This window comes from Lacerta agilis, chromosome 14 (genome assembly GCF_009819535.1).
Source record: "Lacerta agilis isolate rLacAgi1 chromosome 14, rLacAgi1.pri, whole genome shotgun sequence".
Taxonomy (NCBI): domain Eukaryota; kingdom Metazoa; phylum Chordata; class Lepidosauria; order Squamata; family Lacertidae; genus Lacerta; species Lacerta agilis.
The window spans coordinates 12,897,954-12,914,978 of record NC_046325.1 but is presented as its reverse complement, the minus strand read 5'-3'; the positions used below and the strand labels follow the sequence as shown (position 1 = coordinate 12,914,978).

Here is a 17,025-nt window from a genome sequence, read left to right as displayed (position 1 = left end):
CTCCACACCACAACCCCATACATCTGAACGCTAAAAGGGGCGACTTCCAAGTCGGAGTGTGTGTGTCAGATAAGTTGAAATTAAGTCCTGAAACCTCTGCCAGGGCTCATCCGCCTTTCCTCTGCTCTTTCTAGGCATGGCCTGCACTTTAAACCGCAGCGCCCAAGAACCCTTTCCCTGCCACTCTGGTGCTCTCCCCGTAGAAACACACTCTTTAAAATTCAATCAGCGCAAACAGCAACCCGCAGATAACCTGAATTGACGTTTGCTCTGATTGAGTACTGAAGAGCAGGTTTTTTTTCTGGGAAAACTTCTGGAGGAAAAAGGTGAGTGTGGGTAAACCCTGTGCTAAGCAATGGGAAGAGAACTGTAGATCGTTTGCGACTGGCTAGCTTTCACCATCTATGTCTCTGATCTTCTGCAGCTGAGTCCTTCTCTGTTGCGGGCCATGGCCAATCATTCTTCCCTGGTGAGCGAATTCATCTTTGTCGGTTTCTCTGGGCTGCCGCAGCGGCGAATGCTCCTTTTTGCTCTGGTCCTTTCCATGTACACCGTGTCGCTCGCCGGGAATTCCATCATCACCACCGTGATCAAGTTAAACCCGGCCCTCCACACGCCCATGTACTTCTTCCTGACTAACCTGTCGCTGTTGGAGATATGCTACACAACAGCCATTGTCCCCAAGATGCTGGCTAACCTGTTGTCGGAGAATGGGAGGATCTCTCTCTGGGGCTGTGCTACCCAGATGTACTTTTTCACCCTCTTTGGCATCACGGAATGCTGTCTCCTTGCTGCCATGGCTTACGACCGCTATGTGGCCATTTGCAACCCGCTGCGGTACAGTGTGGTCATGAACCGAGGAGTCTGTGCCCAGCTCTCGGTGGCCTCGTGGTCGGTGGGAGTGATGGTTGGACTGGGTCAAACTAACTATGTCTTTAGCCTGACCTACTGTGGGCCCAATAGGATCAACCACTTCTTCTGCGACATCCCTCCCCTCCTGACGCTAGCATGTGGCGATACTTCAATGAACGTTGTTGCAGTCTATATGGTGGCTGTCCTTTTCATCACAGCCCCTTTCCTTCTGATCCTCGCCTCCTACATATACATCATCACCTCCATTTTGAGGATGCCATCGGCCGAGGGCAGGCGTAAGGCCTTCTCCACTTGCTCATCCCATCTCATCGTCGTCTCCCTGTTCTACGGTTCAGGCATCATTACGTACCTTAGGCCCAAATCCAGCTACTCGGCGTCGAGCGACAAGCTCCTGGCCCTGTTCTACACAGTTGTGACTTCCATGCTGAACCCCATAATCTACAGTTTGAGGAACAAGGAGGTCAAAGTGGCCTTGATGAAAACCATGGGTAGGAAACTACGCTGTGTGGAATGTAAAAAGTGATTGTCGCTGGGATGGTGCCTCAGGGCACTACCCATGTAATAAACCTTTGAATAAAACTTTTCTGACAGAAAACCTGTTTTCATCTAAATTCTTACCACACTTGCTGAGGACATGTGCCTCTAAACAGCTCCAAGCTGCTTCCCTGTGTTCAGGAAACATGAATAATGGAAGGAATTGAGCTCAAATGATGGGTTAAGGCAGGGGCAAGGCAATCCAGATGCTGTGGGATTACAAATCCTATAAATCCTAACCTTCAGCTATACTGGCTGAGGTTAATCTGAGTTGGAAGTCTAACAACATCTGGAGAGCTACAGGTTCCCGCCCCTATGCTAGGTGAACTGCCTCCCACAGAGATTCCGGCTCTGTGTTACTGGAGGACAAATTATGGTTGGTTTGGTAGAGACAACCCAACCGGCACACTAACCAGAATACCAAAAGGAGGTAAGTGTAGGTAATACTCCGATCATTTAATCTGCACCACAGAATGCCCCTGTTAGGTACTTTGGGGAGCAATGGAGATAGATCATGGTTTTCCAGATAATCGAGGTTCATTGGGTGAAACATGACAAAGTAGACAAATTATTAAGCATTAATTCTTGCCAGGCACAGAGGGGCAGGAGAGGGGTCATGGTGCAATTGCGTATTGCATACCTCCAACATCTTGCTGATCAAAATCAGGACCCTCATTTTCTGGTTCTGAGCTCTCATGGGAAGGAGCTCATTCACACGAGAGCACAAGACCAAAACACAAACATCCTTTGCTTTGACATGGACTGGGAAAGTGGGGACCTGTTGCCTATTAAGTGCGAGACAAAAGGTAAGTGTGTATAAGCCCTAAGTAGAAGAGCTGGAGATGGCTTCTTCCTTCCTTCCTTCCTTCCTTCCTTCCTTCCTTCCTTCCTTCCTTCCTTCCTTCCTTCCTTTCATTCTTTCTTTGGTGATCACTTGTAGCCGAGTAAGATTGTCTCCCATAAACACAGTTTTAACAGTGAGTCAGTAAGTGACTGTGGAGGCCAATTCTGGATCCACACATCCTTCCACAGTGGGGACATAGGTTTCTGGATGTGAGTTGATCATGGTGAGGGTTTTGCCAAGCATGCCTTCCTCTTAGCACGTTCTCCCTTTCGTCCTGAGTTCGAGCATCTTCGAAGTCCATGGCACCTTTGGTAAAGGCTGTTCTCTAATTGGAGCACTCACAATGTTTCCCAATTGTTGATGTTTATACTACTTTTTTTTTTTTTAGATTTGCCTTGAGACAGTCTTTAAACCTCTTTTGTTGACCACCAGCATTACGCTTTCCATTTTTAAGTTCGGAATAGAGTAGCTGCTTTGGAAGACGACCATCAGGCATCCGAACAACATGACCAGTCCAACAAAGTTGATGTTGAAGAATTGTTGCTTCGACACTGGTGATCTTTGCTTCTTCCAGTACACTGGCATTAGTTCGCCTATCTTCCCAAGTGATGTGTAATTTTTTGGGGGGGATACATTCATTACCCTTTAGCAATGACCTTCCATAACTGTTTCCATAACTGCTTTGACATAATCTCCTCACAGTTTTGTAACTGCTCTGGGGCTCATTCAGAAGCTGACTGAGCTGCATCTGTAGACGCTTGTTTGTAAGGACTCAAAATACGTAGACAGGGCTTGCTTTCAGGCTCCCTAGGTGTGGCCTTTTAAGCTCGTGAGGGAAGTAGCTGAACTGTGGGGAATGTAAGATGCTCTCTTTACAGGAGGGATGCTGGCCAAACTACTTTATTTAGAACAAACTCAAACACACATCATGCAGGGGTTCACCTAGGGGTGGGTGAGGTCAGCCTCCCTACCAAGGGCCCAGGCCCAGGGGGAGCACAAAAACCGTGACTCTACACTCTGGCTCGGAGTGGTTGGAGCCCACCTGCATGCTCAGAAAATGGACCGATGGAGGAGGAGGAGGGGAAGAGCAGCCCTGACCATGGTTGCCATTGAGAAAGTCACTGGTGGGGCATGAAAAGTAATGAAAGGTAATGAGTTTCTGGTCCCTGGTCTATTCCGACTTCAGAGGCCCCAATACAGCACTGAAAGATACTCGGAGTCCAGTGTGATTTTCATGCTCTTTATTCAGCTCCTAGTAGTGAGGAATGTTGTTGTTGTTGTTCAGTCGTTCAGTCGTGTCCGACTCTTCGTGACCCCATGGACCAGAGTACGCCAGGCACGCCTATCCTTCACTGCCTCTCGCAGTTTGGCCAAACTCATGTTAGTAGCTTCAAGAACACTGTCCAACCATCTCATCCTCTGTCGTCCCCTTCTCCTTGTGCCCTCCATCTTTCCCAACAAGTGAGGAATGTAGTTCCCCCAAAATGTTTGCTTTATATACACTATTTACACAATGGGCCCCACGTGATTGGCTAATTCCGGGATACTCCTGTATGCCAATCGGAATGCGGATTCACTTCCACCTGGAGCTGGATTGGGTGGCTCCTGCAGACCAATCAGACTGCTGCAATCTCAATCCTATTGTTCTGGGACCAGTCAGACTGCTGCAATCTCAATCCTATTGTTCTGGGACCAGTCAGACTGCTGCAATCTCAATCCTATTGTTCTAGGACCAATCAGCCTGCTGCAGTTTAGATCCTATTCAACTCAGTACATAACACCCCTCCCCTCTAAGTTCCAGTCCTGCCTGGGAGGTTGCATCCATAGTCCTCAAGGTACGCTGGCCGCCTACGTGTGCGTTGCGGCCTGGGCTGTTCCCTGGTCATGGGTTCTGGTTCAGGCTCGTGTTCCAAGGCTGCTGGTTGTGATGGGGCTGTTTGGTCTGGCACAACCAGCTCGCTCTGTCGTGGCTCTGGTTCCGGTGCCCTTTCGGCCTCACGGGTCCTCTCAGTATTTACTGATTCTGCCTCCCCTGCCGGCCCCTCCTGCTCTACGGGTCTCAATGCCCCACTGTTCCCTTGGGACTCCTCTGACCTGTCCTCCTCCTGGTTTTCTCCTGGGAATCATCGCCGTAGCTGGTCGCAGTGGCGGCGCCAGCATTGTCCCCCCTCTGTTAGCACCTCGTATGACACGGGGCCCGTCACCCTGGTGACTGTGGCGGGTACCCATGCCGGGCCTGCCCCAAAATTCTTTGCGTACACTGGATCCTGGGCCACAAAGGTCCGGGGGTTCCTGCCTTCACCCACCACTACCTCATCCTGAGCTCTGTCGGGGTGGAGGCGGTCCAGTCTGATTGCGAGGCGCCGGCCCATTAGTAGTTCCGCGGGGCTCCGGCCAGTCGTTGAGCTGGGGGTGCTGTGCTGTGCTAGAAGGAATGTGGCAAGGCGGTACTCCCAGTCCCCTTGCGTCATGCGGCGTAGGGTGTCCTTGGTGGTCCGCACCATGCGCTCTGCTTGGCCATTGGTGGCAGGGTGGAATGGTGCTGAGCGGATGTGGCGGATGGCATTCTGCGCTGTGAAGGTCTGGAATTCTTCTGATGTAAATGCGGTTCCGTTGTCTGAGACGAGAGTGTCAGGGAGTCCATGGGTTGCAAACAGCCTGCGTAGTACCTGGATGGCTGCGGACGTAGAAGTGGATGGTACCAGTGCGACTTCCAGCCATTTGGTGTAGGAGTCCACCACTATGAAGAATGTTTTCCCCTGGAAGGGACCCGCGAAGTCCATGTGCAGGCGTGACCATGGTGCTCGGGCGGACTCCCAGGACTGCACTGGGGCCCTTGGGGGATCTGGGCGGGATTCTTGGCAGGCCTGGCAGTGTTTGACCCAGGTCTCTATCTCTCCGTCAATCCCTGGCCACCATACATAACTCCTGGCGAGGGCCTTCATTCTCACTACCCCTGGGTGTGTCTCGTGTAGGGCTGCAAGGACCCTTTTGCGAAGGGGCTCAGGAACGACGACCCTGCTTCCCCATAACAGGCACCCCTTGTGGGCCGACAGTTCATGTTTACGGGTTGTGTAGCCAGCGAATTCTGGCCCGGGGCTGCTGCTGGGCCATCCCCTCCACACCCAGTCCAGGACCCGGGAGATGACCCTATCTTTCTTGGAATGGTGTGCAACTTCTTGTGCCTGAATAGGGCGGCCGGGAAGCAGCTCCAGGCTCATAACCTCTTGTGCGGGTGCTGGGTCGGGGCCTGTTTCTGGTAGTGGTAGCCAGCTGAGGGCGTCTGCGTGGCCCATCGCTTTCCCAGGGCGGTGAATCAGTGCATACTGGTAGCCGGCAAGGAAAATTGACCACCTGAGGACGCGAGGAGACAGCACTTGGGGGGTCTGCTTTTCGGGGGCAAACAAACCAAGAAACGGCTTGTGATCAGTCACCACGGTAAAGGGCCGCCCGTACAAGAAATCATGGAATTTTTTTACTCCCTTCACGATTGCCAGACCTTCCTTGTCGATTTGCGAGTAGTTCCGCTCAGCTGCGGTGAGTGTCTGGGAAAAGTATGCCACTGGCACCTCTCTTCCATCTGGGAGTTGGTGTCCAAGGACAGCACCGATGCCGTAGGGTGAGGCATCACATGCTAGCACCACCGGCAGCCTCTCGTCGAAGTGTGCCAAGACCGAGTTTGAGACGAGCAAGTCCTTGACTGCCTGGAATGCGGCCTCCTGGCGCTGGCCCCACACCCAAGGGGCCCGCTTGTCCAGGAGTCTGTGTAGGGGCTCTGCTACTGCTGCCTTATGGGGAAGGAAGGCATGGTAAAAGTTCAATAGCCCCAAGAAGGCCTGAAGTTCAGTCTTGCCCTTGGGCGCTGGGGCATCACAAATGGCCCGTACCTTGTCCCCAGTCGGGTGGACCCCTTCTGCATCCACCATAAATCCCAGAAAGTCCACCTGAGGCACTCCTAGTAGACACTTTTCCCGCTTCACCTTGAGACCCGCTGTCTGGAAACGATGCAGAACGGTGCGAAGGCGGTCCTCAAACTCCTCTGCCGTGGGCCCGGCAGCCAACACATCATCGAAGAAGGGGGTGACGCCAGGAATCCCTTTAAGCAGCGAGTCCATTAGATTCTGGAATATGCCTGGTGCCATGCTGACACCGAATTGCAGCCGCTTTACCTTGAACGCTCCCCTGTGCGTCACAATCGTCTGTGCCTCTGCTGTGGCTTCATCTACTGGCAGCTGTTGATAGGCTTGGGCCAAGTCCAGCTTGCCAATTTTTTTTGACCCAGCCAGGGTGGCGAGGACATGGCTGACCACTGGCACTGGGTATGCGTGGGCCATGAGGGCCTTGTTTATAGTACATTTGTAGTCTGCGCAGATGCGGACCGAACCATTAGGCTTGACGGGTGTGACGATCGGGGTTTTCCAGGTGGCATTAGGCACAGGCTCCAGCACTCCTTGCTCCACGAGCCGGTCCAATTCCTCGTCTATACGGGGTTTCAGGGCGAACGGGACCCGGCGGGCCTTGAGCCTGACAGGACGTACTGCGGGGTCCAGCTGTAGGGCAATGGGGGGGCCCGTATACTGTCCCAATTTCCCATTGAAAACTGCCGGAAACTCCTTGCATATGGCGTCCACATCCACTTGTAAGCTAGTGCGGTTCACCCCGGTGACGGCTAGCCCCAGTGGTCCAAACCATGCCAATCCCAGTAAGCTAACGTAGGAGCCCTTGACCACGAGCAAGTCCAGTTGCCGCGTCCGCCCTCGATATTGCACCCTGAAGGTCCCCACCTCCATTGTGGGGACCTTACGTTTCTGGAAGTCCCGGAGGGTGAATGGGGCCGGCATGAGTTTGGGACCCCCACTAGGGCACAGTTTCCTTAAAGTCCGTGCCGAGATTATGGATAGGGTTGAACCTGTGTCCAGCTCCATGTGGCATGGGGCCCCCTCTATCTGTACCTCTACATAAATTTTCTCTATGTTGGGGTGGGGCAACTGGTATACCTGGTAGTCCGTGGTCTCTGTCGAGTTGCCTTGGTGCGTTGGGGCCCGGGACCTGGGGCTTTTGGGGTGGTCATCTGATGCCTGGCATCGGATAGGCCGAGCCCGACACACCCGGGCGATGTGGCCTGATTTTCTGCACAGCCTGCACTCGGCATTGCGGAAACGGCAGGTCCTCCTCTCGTGATTCTCCCCGCAGCTTGCACAGTTCCCTCCTTCTGGTCGATGCAGCTGTGGTGTGTGCACTGCTTGAGTGCGCCGCTGTACTCTGTGCACCTCCTCCCTGTCTGATCCTGAATCGTTGATGAGGTCCTTGTGGTGGACCCTTGGTTGGGACGGCACGCTCGGCCGTGCCTCTTGCATTGACCTCTCGGCGGCTTCTGTTGCCAGGGCCTCCTCCAGAGCGACCTGGAATGTTAGGTCCTTCTTGGCATAGAGGCGTCGTTGCAGCTTCTCGTCCCTCAGGCCACCGACGAGGCGGTCACGCAGCATGTTCTCCAACTCTGAGAAGTTGCAGAACCGAGCGGCTTGGCGGAGGGAGGTCCCAAACCCCGTTATGGTTTCCCCAGGGGCTTGCCGCTTTGCATAGAAGGCATTTCGACGAGCCACCACCGAGGGCTGTGGCGAGAAGTGCCCCTTCAGCCGTTCCATTACTGTTTTGTAAGGAACAGTAGCGACATCATCAGGCGCAAGGAGAGCCCGGGCGATTTCGAATGTCTCCTCTCCGCAGACGCTGAAGAATATCGCCCTCTTCTTGGCATCGTTGGTGACCCCTTTAGCTTCTAGAAAAAGGTGAAACGGGTGGCGTATCCTTCCCAGTCTCCTGATGCTGGGTTGAACGGCGAGAAGCTGCTGTCCGTTGCCATCTTGAGTTCCTTGGGACCCGGAGCTGAAGCCTGGATACACGGTGCGAGGCAGCTGTGCGGCAGGTGGCGTTGTTGCGGTGCTGTGTGTGGCAGTCAGCTCAGCGGGATCCCACCTTCGTCGCCGGAGTCGAGTGTGAATTTCATGCTCTTTATTCAGCTCATAGTAGTGAGGAATGTAGTTTCCCCAAAACGTTTGCTTTATATACACTATTTACACAATGGGCCCCACGTGATTGGCTAATTCCGGGATACTCCTGTATGCCAATCAGAGTGCGGATTCACTTCCACCTGGAGCTGGATTGGGTGGCTCCTGCAGACCAATCAGACTGCTGCAATCTCAATCCTATTGTTCTGGGACCAATCAGACTGCTGCAATCTCAATCCTATTGTTCTGGGACCAATCAGACTGCTGCAATCTCAATCCTATTGTTCTAGGACCAATCAGACTGCTGCAGTTTGGATCCTATTCAACTCAGTACATAACAGTTGCCATTGAGAAAGTCACTGGTGGGGCATGAAAAGAAATGAAAGGTAATGAGTTTCTGGTCCCCGGTCTATTCCGACTTCAGAGGCCCCAATACAGCACCTTGTCAAGGGTGCAAGGGAGCCTAGGTACGCCCCTGCACACACAAGACATGATAGAAGCCCACCAAAAATTTGTGTCTTCAACTACCTGAAGGCCCAGTCTCTGCAGCTCCTGAACTTTAAAAATAAATAAATCATGGACCCGAACTGCTTCAGACTTTGGTGACCTGGAATAACACAGACTGCATTTCCTTAACACTGCAGGGAGCAGCTTCTGGAATGAATATTATTCACAGGGCTGCAGCTTATTGTGCTGGGAAATGAAGGACACCTTTTTGTCTTATCATTGGTCATTGGAGACATAAAGAGATGATTGCTGGCACTGAGGCAGAGCTCTGGCGCCTGCTATTCCCTTGTGCTCCTCATGCTGGGACTTAAAGGGAAAGGCTGTGCTGACAGAGGAACAGACAGACTCTTCCTTGATCTCAAGGCAGATGAGAGGCATTCTTAAGTGTGAATATGCGCCAGTCATTGCAAGTGTGTATTAGCTATTGGTTTAATGGGGGTATTTTTATGATTAAGGTCAAGAATGAAGGAAGCTGGGAACACGTAATGTTTATAAGGGCAAATTGCACTCACCTTTTGCCCCACTCTTTCCAGGTACAGGTCCACACTTAAAAGCTCCATGTCCTCTTTTTTGCCTCGAAGTTTCCCCCATGAAAATATGCTCTTTAGCGCTCAATCAGAGCAAACATCAATTCGGCTTCTCCACAGATTGCTGTTTGCTCCTATTGAGCTTTAGAGAGTGGCTTTTCACAGGCAAAGCTCTGGAACAACAACAACAACAGCAGCAGCAGCAGCAGCAACAACAACAACAACAAAAAACGGCGCTTGGACATGGAGATTTAGAATGCAGACTGTGCTTGGAAAGAACAGAGGAAAGGTGAGTGTAGATAAGCCCTTAGCTAGTACAGATAGAAGGAGCAAGGCTCCTCAGTAGAAAGGATCTATGGAATGGGAGTGATATATGGAATGTTCTGGAAAGGATGTTCAGGTGAATAGGAAGATGTCTTAGATGAGCATTCTCACAGAAAAATTCAAAAATTCACATTCGAGTAAAGACTGTATTAGGCTCAGCAAAATATTAGGAAACGGTGAGCAAATGTTTGAGTTCTCCAGACGGCTTCAGCTGGTTAGGTGGCAAACACTCTTGTGAATTAGGAATTGGTTATGTTAGAAGGGAAGGAGATGAATAAAGGGACACTTCTCCAACTGGAGAGATTTAGAAAGTGGAGTCCCCCAAGGATCTGTATCGGGACCTGTGCCAGTATAATAATGCAATTATACAAATGTATGGTATGGCTGCCTTTGGAATACTGTGTACCGTTCTGGTTGCCTCACCTGAAAAAGGATATTATAGAGTCGGAAAAGGTTCAGAATAGGGCCACCAAAATGAGCAAGGAGATGGAGAAACACCCCTATGAGAAAAGGTTGCAACATGTGGGACTTTCCACCTCCATGGTCGCTGGCAGAAATGCTTCTGGAAAGCAGCTGCTGGAAACTGCAGGAGGTGAGTTCTCTTGTCCATGGGTGATGCTTGTGGGTTTCTCACAGGCAGGCACTAGTTGTCCATTGTGAGAACAGGATGCTGGACTAGATGGTCCATTGATCTGACTCAACTGGCTCTTGTTATGTTATCTTCTTCAAGCAAAGCCAGGGAAGGAACAAAGGAATGGTGACGCCCCAGAGTCTGCCAATTCACAGTCTCAGGATGGAAGGGGGACTGAAGGGAGCAGCATACATTCAGAAGACTCTTGCTAAGTACTATGCAGGTTTCGGGTCTCACTGGTTGTGTGTGTGGGGGGGGAGGGAGGGGAGGAAAGCCCAGATTCAATGCTGTCGTACGGCACAGTATGTATCTCTAACAAAATGGCTAAGAAGCAAGTTTTGACTGAGGGTGGGGTGAGCTATGCTGCCTCTTGTAGATCAGTCTTCACAACCAGGACCTGGGATATAGGTCAGTTGGTAGAGCACGGGACTCTTAATTTCAGGATCATGGGTTTGAGCCCCCACATTGGGCAAAAGATTCCTGCATTGCAGGTGCTTGGACTAGAGGACCCTCGTGGTCCCTTCTAACCCTGTGATTCTATGACCTACACATTCAGATCTGAAGAAAAAGTCTTTTTTTTGTTTGTTAATTAGAAAACTTGAGGGGATAGCAATTGGCATGATAGAGGATATAGATAAGTTGGCAAAAATGTATCATGGGCAATGTAATAAATGCTGGAAATGTAAGTAAGTAGAAGGGACATTTTTTCATATGTGGTGGACGTGCCCGAAAATAGAAGGCTTCTGTGTGAAGATATATAATGAGTTGAAAAAGATGTTGAAAAATACATTTAGTAAAAAACCAGAAACCTTCCTACTGGGTATTTTAAATCATGAAATCCCAAGAGAGGACAGAACAGTCTTTATGTATGCCACAACAGCAGCTAGAATCTTATTAGCAAAAAAACTGGAAGACAGAGGATATACCAATGACTGAAGAATGGCAGATGAAAGAGCTTGCTGAACTGACCGGGAAACTCCGAGACTAGAGGGACGATGCGGTGGAGAAAGATTGGAAAAAATTCAAAGTATATTTGAAGAAGTATGCTAAAATTAGTATTTAAAACAAGCAGGAAGAAATAGTCAAGCTGCAGATATAGAAGTTAGATAAGATGTAGAAATAGATGAAGTAATGTTAAGGTTATTAAATAAGATAAGATGATTAGAGTATTGATATGAGAATAGAAAAAGGTAAAGAAATTACTAAAGATGACGTACAAGGAAAGAAGACGGAGAGGATGTGAGGAAGTCAATTTACAACGTTATAAAGAAGGATAGATAGGTTTAAATAAGTGTTTTTGTTTTGTATTTTGTTATATTGTTTTTTTATTGTATGTAGTGTTCTGTTTGTGTTTTGTTAAAAATTAATAATTTTTTGGGAAAAAATAGATATAGATACAGATATAGATATACAGGTAGAACTTGAGGAGAGAAGCAATGAGCTAGAGAGTGAGCAGCTGGACCCAGGAGAGGGAATAAGTGGTCTGTCAAAATTGTTCTTCCCCTGTGCTTTAGCATAGATATATCTAATCCTCGTTCAAAACCACCCAAGCTGTTGGCCATCACTACATCATGTGAGAGTGAATTATAGGGTTTAAATATGCACTGTGTGAAGAAGTCATTTCTTTTGTTTTTTTCTTGACTCTACCAACACTCAGCTTTATGGGATGGATCCAGGTTTTAGTACTATGTAAGGGAGAGAAAAACCTCTTCCTATCCTCTTTCTCAGCACCATGCATTATTGCGAACACCTCTATGATGTCTCCACGGTATTTGACCCCCCCCTCCAAAAAAACTTAAGAAGTCCTAGTTGTAACCTTCCCACATAGTAAACCGCTTACTAATTTTGGTTGCCCCTTTTTCTGAACATTTTCCATTTCTACAGTATCCTTCTTAGAATCATAGGATTATAGTGTTGGAAGGGACCTCAAGGGTCCAAACCCTTGCAGTGCAGGGATCCTGTCCACAGTCACCCCTGGGTGGGCTCAAACCACCAACCTTCTGGTTACCAGCCAGATGCACTGACTCATTGTGCCACCTTGAGGCTGAGGCCGGCTGACCAGAACTGCACACGGCCATCCAAGTGTGGGGTCAACACAGGTTTCTATAATGGCATTGTAATGGCAGGTTTATTCTTCCTAACATGGTGTCTTTCTTTTCCTCAGCTGCTGCATGCTGAGTTGACATTTCCATTGAGCTGTCCACTTAGGCCCCTAAGGCCCTGCTCCTTAATCAGGCACTGCCAGCCCAAACCCCGTCAGGATAAATGTGAACATTGGATTGTTTGCCCCAAGGAACATCCCTTCACATTTCCTTACACTGAATTGTACTATTTGGCAATTTAACTTCTCACAAACCCAATTTGGAGAGCTCCTCTCAATCCCTAGCATGTCTGCAGCCTTCAGCATGCTTAATGTGTCTCTTATGCTTTCAAACTCTTCCAGGAAAGCTCCTTTCTGAACGGAGAAATTGGGAACGGCACCCTAGTGACAGAATTCATCTTAATGGGGATTTCTAATCTCCCTGTGGTTCGCTTCTCCCTGTTTGCTGCCATTTTGCTCATCTACCTGATCACGCTGGTAGGAAATGGCACAATTCTTCTTGCCATAGGAATTAGCTCTCAATTGAACAGCCCCATGTATTTCTTCCTCAGCCACCTTTCCTTGCTGGACATCTGCTTCCCGACAGCTACAGTGCCAAAGATGCTGGAGAACTTCTTGTTAGAGATCAATACCATTTCCTTTGTTGGCTGTGTGCTACAACTCTACTTCCTGGTGGCACTGGTAGGGACAGAGGTCTACCTCTTGTCTGCCATGGCCTATGACCGCTACGTGGCCATATGCAACCCTCTACGATACACGGTTATCATGAGTAAGAAGCTTTGTCTTCAGCTGGCCGCGGTTACCTGGGTCACAGGGTTCCTCAACTCCTTGCTGCACACAGTCATGACGTTCACTCTACCTTTCTGCAGATCCAATAGAGTCAATCAATACTACTGTGACATTGCACCAGTGCAAGCTTTATCGTGTGCTTCTACTTATGCAGCTGAAATGTTGGTCCTTGTCGTTGGTGGGTTTTTGGGTGTGGGGGCTTTCTTTGTGACACTGGTCTCTTACATCTACATCATCTCCACCATCCTTAGGATCCGTTCTGCTGAGGGGAAACGCAAGGCCTTCTCCACTTGCGCCTCCCATCTAATTGTCGTGCTCCTCTTCTATGGTACCATGATTTTCACTTACATTAGGCCTCTCAACAGCCGCCATCCAGACCGGGACAGGATGGTGAGCATGTTGTCTGGGGTGATTACCTCCATGCTGAATCCCTTGATCTACAGCCTTAGGAATAAGGAAGTAAAGGTGACCTTGAAGAGGGCGATAGTTCATATGTGCTTAAAGGGGGAATGTGTGGCTTAGTTATCTGTATTTCTCTGTTAGATGAAAATGGACACATAAATAATTCTGAGCCAAGGAAGTGTAGTATACCCATTTTTTGAAAGGGAAAACAAAGGCAACATTTTGTCTCAGTTTTTTTGGGATTTTATTGAATACATAAAATAAGAATACGTAAAATAGAAAATGTAAAACTCTCTCCAGACATTTGGGATACGTAATTTCTAATTGGCTGAATGTTCTGCTTGATGTAATATGGAGACTTTTATTCTTGGTTCTCATTGTGCCTCTGGTCACTTCAGTTATAGGTTTATGTTTCCGCATATCTTGCGAGTCAAAGGATGTGGCGCGCCACACTGGTATGGTAGGAGAGGATGGCAAGTGTGGCAGGAAGATCCAAGGGCAGTCAATATTATATTTTGGGAATGGTTCATGTTCTTATGCAGCTGCATTGTTTAATACTTTTTGGATGTCCCATGAGCATATTATGAAGTAGTTGTGTTCTATTCTACTGTATATATCAAGCACTGCTGGGAGTTGTTCCTTTTCCGGTGTATTTCTTATCAATAAACAATTCAGTGCGGTGTGAGGTAATTTTTATTCTGAAAGTGTGGCCCAGAGAAAACAAAGTTTGAGAACCAATTTGGTAGATTTTACATGGCAGAGAAGACCCACCAGGAGGTCATATAGCCAGGCTGAGGAAGACCTGATGGAAACGGATACTGCCAAGATGGTGCACTGTTCAAGTGAGGGCTCCTGTGTGGACTGGAATCCTGATTTTAAGATTGGAGAAATGAGAATCGAAGATAAACTGACAATGACTGATTCACCGATCCCTACATCAGGGGAAAAAGAGGTTGCAGCATGGCCCACTCCCTGTTTTGACACATATTTATTTTCAGGAATGTGCTTGTTTGTTTGTAGCGCTGTAATGAGTATAAGAGATTTGTAGATTGGATTAACAGCAAGGGTTAAGGCAAGAAACCTTGTGAAACTTTGAGAACCTATTATTTCAGCTTTGGGTTTGTTCCAATTGAAAATGTAGATCTGAGGCGAAGACAGGCTACATTGCTGGGGATCGTGTAGGATCAAGGGGCTGCGCGCGACCCCGCAAAAGCGCCCCACATTTGAGGTGGGGAGCGGTCATTCTGGGATTTACTATTTTCGATGACAAGTGGGAGAAAAGATTGCTACATATATGATTCCTGCCATGTCAGATGGGAGGCTAAACATCTCTCTTCTCCCTCTCTTCCCCTCTATAAGGGGGAGATCATTTTCTGTGCAGGAGCTTTCCTTTCAAGTGTTGAAATTTGATGTGGTAGAGTCCACACACAGAGTAACCACTTCTGTCAGCAGAAAGTACTAGGGATGGTGCAGAGAGTGTTCTTGCTTGGCCCCATGTGCGCTGTTTGGATGTTCTTGGGACATTACAGCCATGGACTTTGGACAAAACCATGATTATTTTTATACATCTTCTGAGGACCTTTTCGGAGGGAGCTCTGTGGTAGCAGATGAGATGGAGACCGCTCCATTATTGTGAACAATGAGCTGTGGGACTCACGAGGGAGGTGAAAACACTTGCATGGTCCCATTTTGGGACGAGAGAAATGTGTATGTCCATCGCTATATTTCAACATCAATACCTACAGGGAGCACGATCTCCCTGTGGTTTAATAACCTCTATGGGCTTTGTCTTGGAGGTCACCAAGTACTGTCAATTATAGACATTTAAATGATAAGCCTTCCAACAAGTAGGCCCAGCTCCACATGTGTGATTCTTCAATCTTGTTCTTAATGCTTGGACTCAGTGATGATTTAACGTTGGGATACAATAAAGTTGTTTCTGAGCATATGCAAAATTTCTCCTCCCATTGCTTGGTTAATCCTGCCATCCCCACATAACTGAATAAGCCATTGACTTCAGGTGTCACCATAATTGCTTTTGGTATTCTTATTTATACAGCACCACCCATGTTGGGTATTCATCTGAGGTGCCTCCCTGAGATCAGAGGAATTGCAGATGATTCCATCATCTTCATTACACTTAACAATGCTCTGTGGGACTCATTTAGGAGGGAAAAAACACTTGAATGGCCATATTTGGAAGGAGAGGAACATAGCTTCATTTTTATATCAATATCTGCAGGGATCATGATGTCCATCTAGTTTTACCTTTTCTGGGGGTTTTTCATTATGAAAGTCACTGAGTACCGTCAACTACAGACATTTTATGAAAACTCTCCTAGCTTCTTAGGTGTGTGTCTTCAAGCTTGTTTGTAATGCCCAGACTTTCATGAAGTCTGGTGGGATATTAGAAAGATCATTGCTCTTGGCAATGGTCTTCTGCCAGTGTTTAATTACTGCTGACACCCCCATATAACTAAGGGGTCCCAAGCAGCAGGTCCAGAAATTAAGCAACTTCCACAGGCCTTGATTATTTTCAGTTATATGGAAACAATTCACCAAGCATTCTCCTGTAAGAAAACGAAGGCAAATTAAATATATGTCTAGTACATATGATCACGGAGCTATAAAGATAACTGGGCTTATGAGGGCACCAGAATGCTTCAGCTAAGAAGAATAGATGAAATGTGGTAGCCAGGTCACTACCAGAAGTTCCTACTAGCTTGAAGGCAGGCAGGAAGGCAGGCAGCCACTAGAATTAGGCTAGCTTTCTATACAGAGGGCAAGGAAACGAAAGCCCCCAAATCAGACATGCAAGGGAGGTTCAAATAAATTGTTGTACAGAACAGACAATGGCCTAAATTACCGGTACGTGTTGCACTTCTGCCATTTTTATCTCGAAACAAAAAGGCACAGGAAAGGCCCTCAATCCAGCACTTCACTCACAATCTGGATTGGCCCTCTGCTCCCGTTTTCTGCCTAAAATGCTATGCCAATGACTATTTGACCCTGAACATGCTGGTATGTAAGATGCTATTTCATCATCATCATCATCATCATCATCATTTCAAAGCAGTTTATAGCAATTGTATACACACAATTATTATTATTATTTTTTAAAAAAGGATCACTAGCTATTATGGAAAATGTTTTTCTCAATTGCTTGCATAAGCCTGATAGCAAAGAGAAGATTTCAGGAAACATATAAAGGTTAATATGGGAGGCACTTGCTAATACCTTTCCCTTTCAAAGGACAAGAGGTGGTGTTGGTCATGTTTTTTCTTTTAAGGCAATTGATGTAACATGCAGTTTGTCCTATAAGCAGGAATCACCATCTTGCAGTCCCTTTCTCCAATGCTGCTCAGATACTGGGGCCAATGCATTCAGGATAGGTTGAGGCATGCTTTCTGCTACTTTTCTCTTTGCGTCTGATACTTGCTCTTGGGAGAAACAAGCCAAACTCTGGGGAGTTACCATCTAGAATGCAG

At 48.1% G+C, this 17,025-nt stretch overlaps 2 protein-coding genes across 2 annotated transcripts; both read left to right on the top strand.

Annotated features, from left to right (window-relative positions):
• The first annotated feature begins 278 nt into the window (after positions 1-278).
• On the top strand, positions 279-1,396 carry LOC117058509 (olfactory receptor 10AG1-like). Its single transcript, XM_033169699.1, has one exon. It carries the CDS (start codon positions 449-451, stop codon positions 1,394-1,396), a length of 948 nt encoding a protein of 315 aa, XP_033025590.1. The 5' UTR covers positions 279-448.
• An 8,738-nt stretch (positions 1,397-10,134) lies between these two features.
• LOC117057508 (olfactory receptor 5V1-like) lies at positions 10,135-13,657 on the top strand. Its single transcript, XM_033168357.1, has 2 exons — positions 10,135-10,206; positions 12,689-13,657. The coding sequence occupies exons 1-2, from the start codon at positions 10,135-10,137 to the stop codon at positions 13,655-13,657; spliced, it is 1,041 nt and encodes a 346-aa protein (XP_033024248.1).
• Positions 13,658-17,025: the final 3,368 nt, after the last annotated feature.